Source organism: Hemicordylus capensis, chromosome 5 (assembly GCF_027244095.1).
Source record: "Hemicordylus capensis ecotype Gifberg chromosome 5, rHemCap1.1.pri, whole genome shotgun sequence".
Taxonomy (NCBI): Eukaryota; Metazoa; Chordata; class Lepidosauria; order Squamata; family Cordylidae; genus Hemicordylus; species Hemicordylus capensis.
Window position 1 is genome coordinate 64,011,021 of NC_069661.1, and position 18,388 is coordinate 64,029,408.

Below are 18,388 nucleotides of genomic sequence, written 5' to 3' on the forward strand. Positions count from 1 at the left end.
CACTTTCAGACAAACAAGGTTTATTAGTTAAATACAAGTTTACTGGTACCATAACAGATTGAAAGGAGAAATATGAACTTGTAGAAGGCAAAATGGCTCTTGTACATAAATCTGATAGATGGAAAGTCTTTTTTAAGCTCCAGATTTATTGCATATTAATTTAACATACAATTTAGGATTTAGACAGTAACGTCCTGCTTCCTCTCACTGAACTGAACTTTTATTCAGTTGAGAGTTTAGGTTGTATAATGCATAACCATGTTTTCATTCTGAAAAGTTGTTAAAGTTAAATGCATTTAATGTGTTGAGTTTATACACAACTAAAATTGTTAGAGCCCTTTAGATGGCACTGTTGGAGTTAAATGCTGGATTTGGCAATCAGTTCAGACTTGGGAGAATACAAGGATTGCTCAACCAGATGCCTATTTAAATATATGAAATGCTAATGGATGTAATAGTTATTCATGTCTAACTTAAATAGTAATTAATGCTTTTTCATTAACAAGGACAAAAAAACCCCCAAGCAATTCAGCTATCTAAAATGTCAAAAGCATTACTTGCTGAAAATATTTGTATGAAAACACAAGGAAATAGTCATCAAAAAGTAAACACTGCACTCTAACAATCTGTTTGGAATTGGCTTTCAGGATAACGCCCCAAAATACCACTTGATTAAGTTATGTCAATACCACTTTTCAAAGTGTACAGACTGGTGTATACAGCTTTGATAAAAGGTAAATCTGGTTAAAGCTGAGATATGGCAATTAGTGTTACAGTGTGAACTGAACAAAGGTGGTTGTTGCAGGTGATAGAACTGCTTCTCCGCTCAAGTGATAGGGAATTGTACAGTGCTGGTAAATGCATGTACCAGATATACTGATTCCTTGGAGAGTAAGTGAGAACTTTTGTTCATGTAACCCATGGACGCTTTACAGTATCTATATACAAAGGGACTGGATGGACTTCTAGAATGACAATATGCTGACACATAACCAGAAGCATATTGAGAAATGGAAAATAAATGCATGTTTAATATGGATCCAAAATCTTTGTAGATTCAACCAACTCCACTAAACCCAGAGTTATGCAACCTAGGTTTGTGCAAAATACTGAATTGCTATGAAATCACTAGAGTACATAATGTTAAATGCAATAACACTAGTTACTTAATTAAGCAATTTTCCCGTTTGTTGAAATTAACTCCCTTATATGGAGGGTTTAATTTCCTGTGTGAGAATACCTTCAGGATCCTCCATTGGCCATTTACTTGTAGGTACAGGGGAATGAGTGTGATTTTACTACTTATTTCATCTTGCAGATGAAGGAAGAATCTCATATGAACAAGCCTTTATTTCTTCTCTTCCCTCTTTAGAGAATTTATATTAACCAATAATACATACTTTGTCTAAAGAGAAGTTAGCAGATAAACTATGTAACTATATACAAGCTTCAACTAGCCAGAAATTTCTAAAAAAAGGTAGAGAGCATGAAATAATTAATTTTGTGGGCTGCACAAAAATTGTCAACAATAGCCTTAAGTGTAAACAGTTAAAACTGATATGATGATGTTAACTAGTTAATCCAAAAAAGAATGCAATCCTGAAATGAGGTCAATCAAAATAAATCCACCTTTTCCAAGAGCAGGTTATTTACTATTGCACAAAAATTAAGATTTTCATGGTTATGGCCCTTCGTGTTAACTCTGAGCCAGTAGGATTGTAGCCACTGTAATCTGAGAAGTAGCATGTGACTACTTCTTTGCAACTTGGTCCAATACTTTTCATGTTTAGCCATTGTTAATTATGCTTATTGTATTCAGATAAAACTTCAATACATTTTTTTCATATATCACCAGTCTTCCATTCACTTATATTTGGGTCCTAAGTAGCCACCTATCCAAGTACGGACCAGATCAAAACTTGCTGCCATTCAACAAGTCTTTCCCCTGCCCTTCACCTGGTAACTTCATTGCATTTATGTAATAAGCAATAGGAAGAAAATAGAGATATTAAATGAACAGCAAAATATCCATACTGGTCCAAATTCCAGACTATCTCAAAAGTTTACTGTATCCTCCCAGGATGCAGGTTGTAGATTGCTTGTTTGAGGCAGCATGTCAAAATCTATCTGAAGGTGGAAAGCTTGAGGGAGAGAGCTTCATTTCCTGATACCTACTTATGCCACAACAGATTTGTTGCCACAGGGTGGTGTGCCTTCCATATAGGGCACCTTCAAATAAGCTTTCTGAACTGTGTCAGACTTGTTCAGGTGCTGTAGTTGCTTTTGGAGTTTCATTGTTTCTTGATCAGGTTAGATTTATGCTTGCTGTCTGAAGCTTAATAAGATTTATTACGCATAAGCATAATGTGCTTGTTTCCTACACTAATTAGAGGATGTAATGAGAATTACTTAGCACTGATCTGTAGCTTACAAATACAGGATGAGTGCAATGTAGCCATCTGGTTGCTGTTTTCCTTTTATCATCTCAACAAGCTTCAGTTTAAGAATTGAGTGAAAAAAGTAGGGAAGCACAACCAATCTCAGTGTTTTCAAACAACTCATGGCTGGGGTGTTACACACAGGTTTGGGGAGCAGGGAGACAAATCCAATGAAAGAAAGCAAAACAAGAAGCAGCTGCAACATACTCTAATAATTTGATGCAAATTAACTCACAGGGCAAAGTGTGAATGGTGGTAGTGTGGCTTGTTTTCCCATATTCATAAACTGGCTTTTTCAAACACTTAAATCTCAAAACAATGAGCATCTTTCAACAACATTTTTTCCTAGGAAATGGAAAATGCTGTAAAAACATGGCAGGGATGTTGCAATGTGATTTTAAAAATACCTAAAAGACAGAAAGAAATCGAACCTGATGCATTTATGATGGATGAGGCAGACTCTGGATAAAGAACTTGCGTAACGGAATTAAGTAATTCAGCTAGTTGCCTGTAGAAGCGATGACATTCTTGGAAGTTTCTTTGTAGGCACAGCATGAGGCCATAATCATGTAACATAGTAGTTGATCTCTTAAAAAAGTAAAAACCCTGCTCTTCCCAGTAATTGTACATCAAGGGTCCACTGCTGCCCCAGCTAACACAGCAATAGAATTACTATTAAGCGTAGCGAGGCGTATGCAATGGGAATGAAGAGATACCACTTAAGCAGTATTTGAATATTCAATGGTTTGTTAGAAAAAAATGCCAAAATGCAGGTAGCAAGTAGTTGGGTTTTGTACCAAATGCTGCTCCTTGGAGCAATGAGGAGGTGGGGCTCTAAAGTGTTTTGTGAAAAAACAATAAAATGTACAATCTGGTATGCTTTTATAAAAATAGTGCAAAAATACATTTGATAGTCAAAAGGTTAGGTAAAGTGATCACAGATGACAGGCTCTCTGATGCTTGGAGTATAATGTGCTTTTGTGCTGTTGAAGTATTCCCTTATATAGGCAGATTACCCAGAACTAGAGTTCATCCTCAGGATGGTTGTAGAATCTGGACGAAGTTTTTGGGAAATATTCCAGATTTGCCACGTAGTTCTCCACTCATCCAGTCTTCATCTACAGATTCCACTTCTGTTATCATATCACCAGCCTGCAGGAATACAAAGATATGAGTCCTGCAGGAATACAAAGATATCTGACTTATTTTTAATCAACACCCATGTAGATCATCACCCCCCTACTTTCAGCAATTGACAGGATGGACAATATACTGTGGGCTACAATGCCACTTTTAGATACCTGCAGCAGTGTGGACAGTGCAGAACCACCCATGGTATACTTTGCATCATGCCAGAATGTTTAAATGATGTAATATTTTGCTTGCATTTAATTTGATATTTTTTAGGTCTGATGGTTCAGCAAAGCCAGCTTCAAAGGCTTGCAAGTACCAAATTTCAGTTTGCATTTATGAATTGGATCATTTTGTTAGCACAGATGTCTACTGAAATCACATTTTGTGACTGCTACTGTATTTATCTGCATCCAAGACTAGTTCACCAAGTTTTTTGGTGTTAAACGGGGGAATCTTCTTAAATTCTCTCCTTTTTTTAAAGCTCTCTTCCTTTTGGGTAAATATAGGTATAACCTATTTAACCTCTGTTTTTAAGATGGTTATCTTAAATTTATGGTAGTCTTCTATATGGGTAAGTACAGTAAATAGATGTCAGATGTTACAAGAGAAAATTGCTCTCTCCAGGTATGAGCAGTGAGCTACTGACCACAGGATCAATGCAGAGAAGCCTCAACATGCTTAAGTCAAAATATAGTTTAAACAGTTTAACAGCTGATGTGAGCCACCACCAAGGTTACAGATTTAAGTGGCAGTAATGCTTTAGACACCTTAAGTGGCACAGCGAGGAAATGCTTGACTAACAAGCAGAATGTTGCTGGTTCAAATCCTCACTGGTACTATATCGGGCAGCAGCAACAGAAGAAGATGCTGAAAGGCATCACCTCATACTGTGTGGCAAGAGGCAATTGTAAGCCCCTCCTGTATTCTACCAAAGAAGACCACAGGGCTCTCTGGGTGCCAGGAGTTGAAATCGACTTGACGGCACACTTTACCTTTAATGCTTTAGAAGTATATTTTATCAAACTACAATAAAACTCATTACTGGTATACAATTTGTTCCCTACTGAAAGAGACAGACAGGGTGATATTTTCTGTATCAGAATAGAATGGCAAACAAAAGATAGGGTTTGTTTTTAATGCTCACTTTGAAAGAAAGTTCGTCTATGTTATCAGCATGAAAGTCATACAGGGCCTTGGCTTTAACTTTCTTCCCACATGAAAGCTGTGATGATTTTGTTCCTCCTGTAAAATAATAATACAATTCAAATGGCAAATCTTTGGCATAAAAGAATGAGATGACATTTTGCACTACCCCCACAGATACTGCATTGCTTTGGTTCTAGAAGGTGGAAGCGTTTATTGTACACAAAGAAAAAACACTTAAACACTACATGTAAAAGTTTGAGAAATCTTGCAAGCTTGAGTACAGAATGATGGCCTGACTATAGAAACCACTCTCTTCTACTCCAAAAAACCAACATTTTTCTTTTCCTCTTTCTTTCAGCTACAAGCTCTCTTATTTGGGCATTTGTAGAGACTTAACACACACACACACGCACGCACACACGCACGCTACAGACTTGATGTCATAACCATCATTTTCTAAGATATTGGCATGACTGGAAATAAACTTTCAACATTATTAAGACCATAAGAACATCCCTGCTGGATCAGGCCCAAGGCCCATCTAGTCAAGCATCCTGTTTCACACAGTGGCCCACCAGATGCCGTGGAAGCCACAGGCAGGAGATGAGGGCATGCCCTCTCTCCTGCAACTGGTATTCAGAGGCATCCTGCTACATTAACAGGTATTTTAAAATATATTCACTTTACAGAAAATCTTGCAAATTCTGGAGTATACTCATTCTACCACTATAATAGCAAGTTTACTATTATATTCAACACTGTCTAGACATTGTGACAGATTGAACTGCTGGCATGTTGTCACTACAGTGGTGACATTTCTGAAATGATAGATGCTACTCTTACTCACTTCTCCATTTTCAGTGCTAAAATTCTTTCTGTTAAAGACGCTTTTAGTGCAATGTTTAAATCACGAAGGCAAGCAATCTTAAGGAAGGCCTTAAGCACTGTAATATGCATCTTCACTGTGAGCTAGTCCCAGAGAGAACACCACTGTTGGACCAACAACTGGCCAAAAATAATATGCAACTTAAAATAATGGTAGTATAGTAAGACAGTTGTATAATATGGTGTCAACATAATCAATAGAAACATTCCTGTTGCAATGTAATAACTCTATTTTTTAAGGCACTGCAGGATGGAAGTGTTCTACTTGCGGCACATAGGATACTGCAGCTTTAGGATTTGGGTACCAAAGATATCTGCTGACATCCTCACTAATGCGGCAAGGACTCATTGGATTTGCATCCTTGCAGTCAGAGGCCACCCTACTGCCACTGCACCCATGGAAGCGGGGTGGTGGTGGTGAGCAATTTTCAACAGCCTTCTCTGCCTCTGGAAGTGCTCTGTGCCTTCCAATTTGTTGCCAAGAGCTGTGCAACCCTTGGGGACATATTTCTGAAAGGCAGGGCACTTCCAGAGGGACAGAATATTGGTGAAAATTGCTCCCTATTCATGTACTCTCTGCAGTACAGACAGGTCTTCTTGGCACATCCATGTTTCTTTTGTAGGGTATCAGCTACTGAAAGCTGTTTATGATGGTTGTGCTCTTTACCAAGGCACCAGCCTGAAGCTTTCAAGCTCTGTCAGTGTAGTTAATCATTTTCAGTCTAAGCAAATGTTTTCCCTTTAGGACAACGTCTGGTTTTGAGATACAAAGTCCCATGTGCCAAGAGGACTGATTTCATTTGAAATCTCTACAGCCTCTCCCTGGGTTGGATTAATGGCCATCTCCATGGCAAAGTGTGCAGGGCTTCAAGCACCCAACCAAGGATGTCTGCCAATCTAATCACTGTAAACAAAATAACAGTGCAATGAGAACCTGCTTAAAATTGCTGCTTGTAGAACAGAATTTCATAAAATATGTAGCCTGCATGGCAGAGGAATTGAAAGCCAGGGCATAAGAAGTTGTAGGTCAGCTCAGGGAAGCTATGCTACCTGCCTGTGGAAGTCCTGAAGTTTCTCATCTGAAGAAAAGTCAATATTAACACAGAGTATAACTTCAGAAGCAGACATCTTTTCCCCACTCACCACTTTCAGAAGTTTAATGTTCCCTTGCAAGTCCACTGATTTATAAGATGTTCACTGTTGCTTATAAACAACCAAGCAGTACCTAAACTGACAACACCACTGCATCTTAAAACGGGGAATAAATGACAAAAAGATTTGCACACACTATGTGACCAGACTGCTCTTCACACACCACAGATTTGATCCATCTGAACAGCACCCATGAAGAAGCCCTGAAAAATCGGTTGTGTCCACCATATCTAACCAACAGGAGCACACAGGTGAATGCTTGGGCAACATATGGGGGCACTGCAGGCATTGAGAGGTCAGTTTATGCCCACCATATCCCCACCTACTCTTTCAGCATCCAATGATTTGAACTCTGAAGGACTGTTAACTTAAATTGTGGTTGCTTTCCACATGCATTCTGACATTCCCTTCATTAATGTTTGAATAAGAATTACAGCAGCAGCATCTTTATTATGGCTTCTAAAAATCTTGTGTGTTTATTCACAGTTTATACTCCCAACATTATACCTGAACAAACATGGACGAAGACTGCTGGGAAAATTCCTTCCTTCCCATTTAGTCTTCCTCTGTACCATTCTGAGTCCAAGTGCTCTAGTATCAAGATGTGGTCTCCCTTTTTAAAGGACAAGTCTTCCTGGGTTTCTGCTGTAAAATCATGGAGTGCATCACACCACTCTCCAGCATGCCCTTCCATCTGTAAAAATTAACACAGAAATGAGTCTTGTTTGAATGGTGTGGATGGAAAGTGATCCTTTTGAAAACTATGTAGATCTTTCAAAAACAATGTAGTCCCCATTAATTCTGCACACATCATTTAATGGGCTTAAGACAAATTAGTAGTTTGAGGTTAAATGTGACCAAAGCTCTATATCAATCCTGGACACGCACATGCACGCACACGAATCCTTTGGCTCAGTTAAAGTAGCTCATAGCTGCATTGGGCTGTATCTCTATGTGCTCTTTGCGCAGAAATGGACAAACTAAAGTGCATTCTTAGTACAAATCCTATTTCACTTAGATCCATAAAAAGGCAGGAAACAACAGGTTCTTCGACGTGGTCTCTGTCTTCTATACAAATGGGCGCATAACAAGCTAGCACCCAAGGAGGAGGGAAGAACAGAAGCAAATATAATCAGCCAGAAATTGTTGTTTCAGAAACAAGGACATCAACTGAAAATGGATTGCAGGACACTCCTGCCAAACACAGGATCATTTCATGCCCTGGTATCAATTGCACAATGGCGAATAAATGAATGGGGTGAAGCCCAAGTAACTGCCTGACAAATAGTGTCCAATGGGACTGTACGATCAAAGGCCACAGAGGATGCAACGGACCTAACAGAATGTGTCTTAACTGTAGCAGACAACTGCTTATGAGCCAACTGATAACAAAGTTCAATTGTGGAAACTATCCACCTGGACCTGGATTGGGCCGAGACTTGGAGACCTTTATGTGGCCCGTTGTACAGAACAAACAAGGAAGGAGATTTTCTCCACTCTGCAGACCTCTGAACGTAGAAGGACAATGCCCTTTGAATGTCTAAACTGTGTAACCTCTTTTCTGCATCCGATAAAGGATTTGGAAGAAACATGGGCAAAGTGAACAGGGACGACCGGTGAAACATGGACACCACTTTGGGCAGGAACTTGACATCTGTCCTGACTACAACCTTGTCCTTATAGAACTGAAGGTACAGTTGGCCAGCCCTCAGGGCCCTTAACTCACTTACCCTCCCGGCGGAGATAATGGCCACCAAAAAGGTGACTATCCTGGTCAGGAGATGGCGGCCGTAGTAGACCAGCCAATATTACTGACAGGTCCCAAGCTGATGACATAACCAGATCGTCTGGGAACACATGTATTAAACCTTTAAGAAAACTTTTCACCACCAGGTCTTTAAACCAAGAAGCCCAGCCATCGGGGGAATGCGCTACAATAGCAGCCAAACATATCTTAAGGGATGAAAGTTTTAAACTGGACTCCTTAAGGGACAACGGATAATTACAGAGATCTTGAATGGATGGATTAAATGCATCAAAGTTATGCAGTATAGTGAATGAGCAGAAACAAATCCACTTGTGACCATATGATTTCCGTGTGGACTGTTTCCTGGCAGCAACCCCAACTTCCCTAAGTCTCATCGGGAAGTCGTCAGGACCCTCCATGCCATCAGATGGAGGGATCAAACATCTGAGTGAAACACCCATCCTTCCTCCTGAGACAGCAGGTCCAGCAACGGGGCTCCCCAGTTTACAAATATGTCCCTGAGCACACCCTGGTGTAAGGCTCACTCGTGGGAGACCACTGTCATTCTGCTCAGAGTGTCTGCTTGGACATTCAGCACACCCTGACTATGAACTGCCTGAGGTGATACTGCATGTGCCACACACCAATGCCACAGGTCCAGAGCCAAAAACAAGACTACTTGAGGACGTGCTGCCCTGTTGACTGACGTAGGCTTTTGCTGTCATATTGTCTGTTTGTATTATCACTGAATGATGCCCAATCAGGGGCAGGAAGCCTTTGGGAGCATTGAAAATGGCCAACAGCTCCAGATAACTGATGTGTCAAGTCCTCTCTTTGCGGGACCAATGTCCACTCAGTCAAAGCCCTTCCAGGTGTGCTCCCTAACCGAGCTCCGATGCATCTGTCATGACCACCCACTGGGCTCGAGCAGCTTGAAAGGGAGTACTGACACTCATATGCCGAAACTCCATCCACCACTCCGACGTCGTCCACACCCATCGATGGGTCTTGTGTTCTAGATGGCCCGGATCCCGTAGGGGATCAAACACGTCCAAAAACCATCTCTGAATGATGTACATACGAAGCTGTGCTTGAGGTAGTACGTATGTACTCGATGCCATGTGACCCAACAGGCGCTGTATGGAAAGCATAGGCTGTGAGCTAACAGCTAGGAAAATGGCCACCAGCCTCTGGAGAGTAACTATGTGGCCCATTGGAAGGAGGACCTTTTCCAAGGTAATGTTGAATATCAGCCCAATTAACTGAATTCAATGGGTGGGTTCCAACGGAGATTTTTTGAAGTTTATTTGGAAACCCAGCTCCTGCAGAGTATCTACCACGATCTCAAGAGCGTCCAGAACCACACACCTGGTGCTCGCCATGATGAGCCGATCGTCTAGTTACGGCAGCACCTTGAATGTCGAGGAGCATTCTTCCGATTTCCAATGGGTACCATGGTCTCTAAGGGGAATGAGCTCTTGTTGGCACCAAGGAGGTGACCGTCTCCTAGGCAGCCATGAAGCATCTTCTGCTGGCCTGGTTGGAGAATACGCCTCCTCTGACAAAGCATAACCTGGTTCCTCTGTTGCCACCGTAAGTTCTCTACTCAAACTAGTTCGATCGTGGGCCACGTCAGACGATTCCATCACCACAGGCGAGGTAGGCCGCGTCGACACCAACGATCATTGCGTGGTATGATCTGAAACCACTTTAGTCTTCTTGGCCACAAGGGCCTCCGATGCAGGAACCTCTTCTGCGTTCTTCTTCTTGGGTACAGGAGGGAGGTGACAACCCGCTGGCAAGTCCTGATGTGACTTCAATTTCTTCTTTTCAACTTCGGTACCGATCCTGAGGGGAGGACTTAGGTACTGCAGGCGCTGGGCACTGAGGAAGCCCGGGCTCACTCGAAGCCACTGATGGTTGAGCAGCAGAAGACACCGAAATCGGTATTGAGATTGGGTTTTCAGTCTCCGCAGGAGCAGACACCGCATGCTCCAATTGTCCCGATAAAGCCATCTTTACAGACCGCTTCAGCGATAAGGCTTCCAAAGAACAGAGAGCCAGATCCCACAGCGCTGTGCACAGGCGAGAAGACCTACTTTTGCAAGCCTGTTTTGTGAACTTTTGGCAATGAAGACAGGTCTTGACAATGTGGGATTCCCCCAAGCACAAGAGACACTCGGTATGAGTATCGGGGGAAGAGATCTTAGATCTGCAGCAGAGACATTTTTTAAAGTTCATCGTAGCTGGCATAAATGCCGAAGGCCAGCCGGCCACCACACTCCATCCAAGCCGGGATCGGAGCGCCAAAGGAGAGAGAAAACGCAAAAGCAAAATGCAAGGAACAAAAACGCTACTATGTGGATAAATTAAAGGAAGAATAAAAAAGAAATCAAAGAAGCAGAGAGAAAAACAACAAGGGGATAGCTGGATCCTACTCGTTGCTAAGCTGCAGACTCCACAATGTTTATTCATTCGATTTCTATACCGCCCTTCCAAAAATGGCTCCGGGTGGTTTACACAGAGAAGCAACAAATAAATAAAATGGCTCCCTGTCCCCAAAGGGCTCACAATCTAAAAATAAACATCAGACAGACACCAGCAACAGTCACAGGAGGTACAGTGCTAGGGGTGGATAGGGCCAGTTACTCTCCCGCTGCTAAATAAGAGAATCACGATGTTAAAAGGTGCCTCTTTGCCAAGTTAGCAAAGCTTGTTCACGATGTTCACTGAAGCATGGACGACGAAAGGCTGAGGAGTGGCGCAGCCGCATATAGCAGCCGCATATAGCGGCTGGGGGCAGGGTACCTGCCCAAAGCAGGAGAATTGAGCTTGTTAGATTCCGATGAGGTCTCTGCACAGGCACATAGCCCATTTGTGTACAAGACAGAGACCATGTCGAAGAACCCTGGAAATACAACGTTTTTGGAAATTTATTCTGGAAGACTGAGCTCTTAAGGAGAGTCTTTCTATTTACAAAATAATATGGACAATTAAATTATTAATTAAAATAATTACCTGAATAAAACACAATGTACAGGTGAAACTCGGAAAATTAGAATATCGTGCAAAAGTCCATTAATTTCAGTAATGCAAATTAAAAGGTGAAACTGATATATGAGACAGACGCATTACTTGCAAAGCGAGATAAGTCAAGCCTTAATTTGTTATAATTGTGATGATCATGGCGTACAGCTCATGAAAACCCCAAATCCACAATCTCAGAAAATTAGAATATTACATGGAACCAAGAAGACAAGGATTGAAGAATAGAACAATATCGGACCTCTGAAAAGTATAAGCATGCATATGTATTCAGTACTTGGTTTGGGCCCCTTTTGCAGCAATTACTGCCTCAGTGCGGCGTGGCATGGATGCTATCAGCCTGTGGCACTGATGAGGTATTATGGAAGACCAGGATGCTTCATTAGCAGCCTTCAGTTCTTCTGCATTGTTTGGTCTCATGTCTCTCATCCTTCTCTTGGCAATGCCCCATAGATTCTCTATGGGGTCAGGTCAGGCGAGTTTGCTGGCCAATCAAGCACAGTACACTGTATACTTTTCAGAGGTCCGATATTGTTCTATTCTTCAATCCTTGTCTTCTTGGTTCCATGTAATATTCTAATTTTCTGAGATTGTGGATTTGGGGTTTTCATGAGCTGTACGCCATGATCATCACAATTATAACAAATTGAGGCTTGACTTATCTCGCTTTGCATGTAATGCGTCTGTCTCATATCAGTTTCACCTTTTAATTTGCATTACTGAAATTAATGGACTTTTGCACGATATTCTAATTTTCCGAGTTTCACCTGTAGAATAAAAACCATTTAAACAAACCCAACTACAAATTAAAAACCCATCAGGCTGTAGTAAAACACATTAAAAAGCCTCTCTAAACAAGCAAGTTTTAAGAGGTGTTTTTAAAAAACCTTTAGGGAGGGAGCTTGGTGAAGCTCTTCTGGGAGGGTATCCCAAACAAAAAGGTCCTGTCTCTTGTCCCCACCAACCGAATCTCAGTCAGAGGAGGGCTCAAGTTGATGAGTGAATGGCCCTGGCAGATTCATATGGGCAAATGCAGTTCAAGTCAGGGGTAAAAGAGAAAAACAATATGTAACCAGAGAGAGAGAGAGAGAACTAATTAATTAATTAATCAATCAACATATTTAAGACATATATTTGAACAACAAATTTCCTCATGCTTAATATTTCAAATGTTTAGCAGACTACCTGTGCCACAGATGTAGAATTCTCTTTTTTATTCTTCAGTAGTGCCCCATGGTCTATATAAAAGAGAATTGAGCAACTTAAAATAATGACCCAAATCACTTGAACTGCACTGATACCAATATAACAAAGTATGTCAAAATAGTTCACTCCTTTTGATTCATTCTTTAATGTTTGTTCCACCCACGCTATCCATGTCTGCATTTTTTAAAGTCTGAGGAGAGTGCTCACCAATGCGTTTGCCTAATCAACTTTATTTACCTCATCCAGTCCAGTGTTAAAAGATGGCTGGGAATCCTGCCCCCACCCCACTTTTACTTCTTCCCTCCTTAAGCACTTAAGTTTTCCCACTTGTTTTGTTTAAACTGTTATTTAACAGTTTCTACCTATAAGAAGGTAGGGAAACCAATAAAACTATGAATTAAACCATCTCTTTAGGAAAGAAACAAATTAGCACTATTGAACGGTAACTATACACAGTGTCTTTCAGGTGAATTAAACACCCATTGCAGAAGGTTGTAGCCAAACCTCACCTTTCAACCCCAGTCCCCTGTAGCCTACCAAAATCTGTTCCTAAGGTCACCTAACTCTCAGGACCAGACTTTCAAAGGGTGCAGGGGGCTAGAGAGGGTGAAATCAGAAGGATGAAACCACTGAACACAGAGTGAAATGACATACTGCCTCTTGTGCAAGTGCCAGATAATGCAAGGGAAAGGCAGGAATTGGATACAACCCAGAATCTAGGAAGGCTGGTGTTACAATGCCGGTTTGGAGTAAATTCACTACCATGTATTTGAGCTTGAACACCAGAGGGATGAAAGTACACACAGTTCTTCACTCTATATCTTCAATCATGTCTTCCATTTATGTCATAATTTCTATTCAAGTTTTTGAAGCCATACCCACATATATTATGTGGTTTTTCCATACATTTTCCCAAAAAGGGAGTAAATAAGCATCTGGCATATTGTGCCTCCAACACTGGCATCCTACATAGCATGGCACTGTGCTTTATGTTGTTGCACTAGTATTCTATGTCCTAAGTACTTATTTGGCAATATGGCAAGTTTTAGGATTAGGTCATGAGATATGTAAATCTCTACCACATCCGAGGGCTTTTTCACACAATCCAGAATTAGCAGATACATATAAATATCTGCATATATGCATAACTGCATCCAAAGCAAACTTTTGTTTTATCCAAGTGTTCAGTGGAGCTTGTGGTGAAAACATGCAGTATATGTAAACACCCATCCAAAACATTCTTTCATATTGTTATAGCTGCAGTGTTCCTATTTAAGTTTTAAATTTATTATTTATTTAAAATATTAAATATTTATTTATTTATTTATTTTTACATTTCTATACCGCCTTTCGTTAAAAGAAAACCCCAAGGCGGTTTAAATACCTCAAGAATCTATATCAGAAATCAAGTCCATTTAAGAAATTAAATCCATGGAGAAGAATGGGCTATATTAACTTTCCTTTTAGTCTTACAGCTCCTCTGCTCATTTATTTTAAGTATGTAATGCACAAACCTTCGCATACCACATTTAAAGTTGCTATTGTTGGTTATTTCAGTACAGTTGTCCCTTGCCAAGCGCGAGGGTTCCGTTCCTGGAAAACCTCACCGTTGGCAAATTCACGGTTGACAAGGCATTAAAACCAATGGGAATCAAGGGATTAGGGGAATCGCAGTCGCAAAAAGACAGGGGGAAAAAAGCTAAAAATAGAAAAACCCGTCCCGACCCTGAAAATCACCCCCCGACCCTGCAGACCCCTGGAAATCACCCCTGAACCCCCAAGAATCATCCCTAAGCCCCCAGAAATGACCCCCTGACCCCACAAATTCCCCCCAAACATCCAAAAAATCTCACCAAACCAAGGATACTCAGGTCTCAGTTAGCGAGACCTACTACAATTTCCCAGTTGTGAATACTCAAATCTGCAATTGGGAAACCCACGGTTGGCAAGGGATGACTATATTTCTCAAAGGGACACTGAGGAGATACCAAAGATATACTCATTGATAATTTTGTATTTTCTTGTGGGGTTTTTTCACCTTGTTCTGGCAGATCTTCAATAATTTCCACAAAGTTCAGGGGGAAAATTCCAGAGTTGCCTTTCAGTTTTCCTTTGGCCCATTCTTCATTAACATATTCCTTCAAAATAATAATTTCACCTTCTGAAAAGCTTAGTTCATCTTTCTGGTCGCCAATGTATTCAAATCGAGCTATACATCTAGGGCCTCTAAAATAAAAATATATATTAAATATATATTTTTAAAAATTATAAAATGCAAAATTAAAAATATAAACTACAAGAAGCAGTTCCACAGCTCATAAGTTACAGAGATGAATTTATAGTCAGAACTAGGGCACTAGAAAGCAAAACCATATGCTAGTGAATGCCAAGGGCTCCAAAGAATTTGGAGGAACTAACTATAGTAACACATTAAAGAATAAATATTTATTTTAACATTTCAGGGTATGTGTAAGATGATTTTGAGAAGTGGTATAATTTTTTTAAAATGTGTTCCAAGCACTTTCCCCCCAGTGTTCCAGGAAATAGGTTGAGTTAGGAGCTCTTTAAACTATGTGTAGATATGTCTATCCTTACTAGAATCTCTTGCATCCTCTCAAAGCATGCTTGGAGGCTTCGGATGCTTCCAGCTTCAATCTATAGCTCCAATTTCTTTATGAGATCAGGCCAGATCTTTGTCAAGATTCCCCAACCCCTGCAGGCTCAAATGGGACCTGGGTGCACATAATCTTCTTAGTATATGGCAACACCTGGGTCTAGAATGAATTTTGCTTCAAGACCATCACATTTTGGCAGTCAGAAAATAATGTGCCCAAGTGTTAGACCAGTGGGAGAGAGCTAACTCCTCAGACTGTTCTCAGACAGCTCCCTGCAACTTAACAATTGGAACACTCTATTGAGCAATGATTGTGGGATTAATTTTTGAGAGGAAAAATACAAGCATGGAGAAATAGAATAAAAACCTTCCGCTAGCTACTGGGATTATATTTCCAGACTAAAGGCTGACTCATACAGCTTTTCTTCAGGGAAGTTCTGCATCAGAGACAGGCCCAAAAGACGAGCCTGTGTTCCCTCCCAAGACAGAACAGCTTGCTAAGCCCACCATCCCTTTGTGCAACAGAGTGTTTTGGAGGACAAAATAAATTAACCTTTTAATGGCTAACTATTAGAGAGAGCCCCTGGTGGCACAGTGGTAAAACTGCCACCCTGTAACCAGAAGGTTACAAGTTCGATCCTGACCAGGGGCTCAAGATTGACTCAGCCTTCCATCCTTCCGAGGTCGGTAAAATGAGTACCCAGAATGTTGGGGGCAATATGCTAAATCATTGTAAAACGCTTAGAGAGCTTCGGCTATAGAGCGGTATATAAATGTAAGTGCTATTGCTATTGCTATTGCTATTCTCCACAGTGTCTCCTTGAATTGTCATCTAAAACCAGCTGACCACATCTCCACTCACACTGGCAATTGATTGTTTAGCTACCACAGAAAATAACTACAGTTATCATAAAACTATTTATATAATTAAAAACATTCTGTTATATGTTTTATTATAAATTAGAATTATGTTATAAAATTATACATTTTTTAATATTATAATGTACTATCCTCTCTAATAAAACGCTTGGTGTCCATCCGTGGACGGACACCAAGCGTGCGTTCGTGCCTCGACTGTTCTGAGCATGCGCGGAGTGCATGCTCAGAACAGTCCAAGAGAGACACAGCCGCCAGCACCCGGCGGCCATGTTGGGTGGCCAAAAACGGCCAAAGAAGCTGGGAATGCGGGGAAGGGGGAGACTGGCCGAGGCGGCGGCAGAGCCGCCGCCTCGGCCATTAGTGGCGGCAGGACGAGACGACCAGAGGCGGCCGCCCCGAAAAAGCTGGGGCCAATGGCGGCGGCCAGAAAACAAAACAGAGAACGGGGAAGCTGGGCGAGGTGGCGGCAAAGCCGCCAACGAGGCCTGCCACGCCGACCAGAACGGCATACAGCAGAGCAATACTGCCCGCTCACCCACCCTCCAAGAAGCCGAAAAACAACTTCCCCGCATCCCCCCCCCACAAAATGAACAAACAAGAACGCCCTTGAACATTGCGCCGCCCCTGCCTATCGCCCTCCTACCCAACCAGCTGCCCAAACCCAACTTGCCCACTGCAGCCCGCAGCAATCGTCCAAAAACAAAAACCACAATTAAAAAAAACTCCACCGAGAATAACTGAAGAGCTCACAAAAACAGCTTCTCCCTGTGGTAAGCCTCTGCCCAGACTGCCGGTATGGACGCGAAGGACGCCTGTTGCGTCATTTGCATCCATTACAACAGTCTGGGCAGCAGCATAGTATAGAGAGGAGCTCTTTTCGCGAGCTCCTCGCTTCTTCTCTGAAAGCAATGGGAATTGTAGTCCAACAGCGGAGGAAAACAAAGACAAAAAGAAAGTGAGCAACAAACAGAGAGAGGGGGGGGAGACAACACCAGGGACACAAACAAACACACACACACACACACAAAAGGAAAAGGAGATGAAGAACGCATAAGGGGGGGGAAGGCTAGCGCCCGTTATTATAACGGGCTTAAAAATACTAGTAATATATAATTAGGTGTGCTTTACATTGCAAATATATTATGTATTTATATTGTTACAATATAGATATGTTACAATTTATATTGTAAACAACATACATTGGCCAATATTACGCATTTTATGCAAAAAATTGTCATTATTCCAAATTTAACCAAACCCCCATTGTACCCCAACAATGTCCTAAAAATATGAAAGTGTCCAATGCATTCTGTACCGTCCAAGTGAGCCTTGAAGCCTCTCTCTCCCAAGAAGCCTCTTTTATCTCAACCCCACCTTCCTAATCCTTCCTCCAACCTCCCCGACACCTGCTTACCTAGTTGAGAACTCTGGTCCTACACCACAAGATCTCTGTGTGCATGACATGGTGGTATGCTAAACAACTTGTGGGGAAGAGCACGCTGCCACCACTGAAGCCAGTAGCCCGGTAAGAATGTGAAAAAGAGGAGGGCTTTGGAGGATTGTGCATGCCTGGGAGGGAGAAGATCTTGGAGATGGGTGAGTAGATGTGGTGAAGGATTTGAATCCCCCCCCCCCCCGGCTTGGATTAAAATCTAAACAAGAGAAGAAGTATGGGATCATAATATTTGCCTCATATATGAAGCAAGCATTATGAGCCCATGAGGTTCATTTTTCTGGACCAGGAAATGCAAAGTTTGGCAAAACCACTAGATCTTGGACTAGAATACAAATAAATATTCTACTGAACAGGCTGGGGGTGGGGGGAGAGAAAGAGCATTTGCAAGGTGAGTGGGGGGAGATTCTAGCAGTACAGTAAGTTCTCAGTGAACTTCTGTTACTACAAATGTTAGGAATAAGCCAAGATGACTTATTAAAAGAAATATTATTTTCATGGCCAAGCAACAGGTAGTTTATCTTCATTTTCAGAATAAATTGAAATAGCTTAAATCACTTTTTATTCTGTCTGTTTGAAACATAAAACCATTATAAAATACCCAACCTTCTGACAGAATATTTTTTTCCTCTCACAGTAGAAATTCTGATAATGAATAAAAAGGGCTATCAGAAGACAAATGTTCCCAT

General features: G+C 41.3%; 1 protein-coding gene across 6 annotated transcripts in view; it reads right to left on the minus strand.

The window, feature by feature from the left end:
- The window catches only part of SH3D19 (SH3 domain containing 19), a 124,343-nt gene continuing 105,955 nt past the window's right edge, over positions 1-18,388 (minus strand). For 5 of the 6 annotated variants that reach the window (XM_053256388.1, XM_053256387.1, XM_053256391.1 and 2 more), the window contains 5 exons: positions 14,792-14,979; positions 12,733-12,785; positions 7,263-7,449; positions 4,717-4,814; positions 1-3,590 (listed from right to left, as the gene is read on the minus strand). In XM_053256388.1, the coding sequence (XP_053112363.1) occupies positions 3,474-3,590; positions 4,717-4,814; positions 7,263-7,449; positions 12,733-12,785; positions 14,792-14,979 (643 nt within the window). In that variant the 3' untranslated portion in view covers positions 1-3,473. Of the gene's footprint in view, positions 3,591-4,716; positions 4,815-7,262; positions 7,450-12,434; positions 12,557-12,732; positions 12,786-14,791; positions 14,980-18,388 lie in introns of those variants that run through there. The other variant, XM_053256392.1, reaches the window with a different exon arrangement.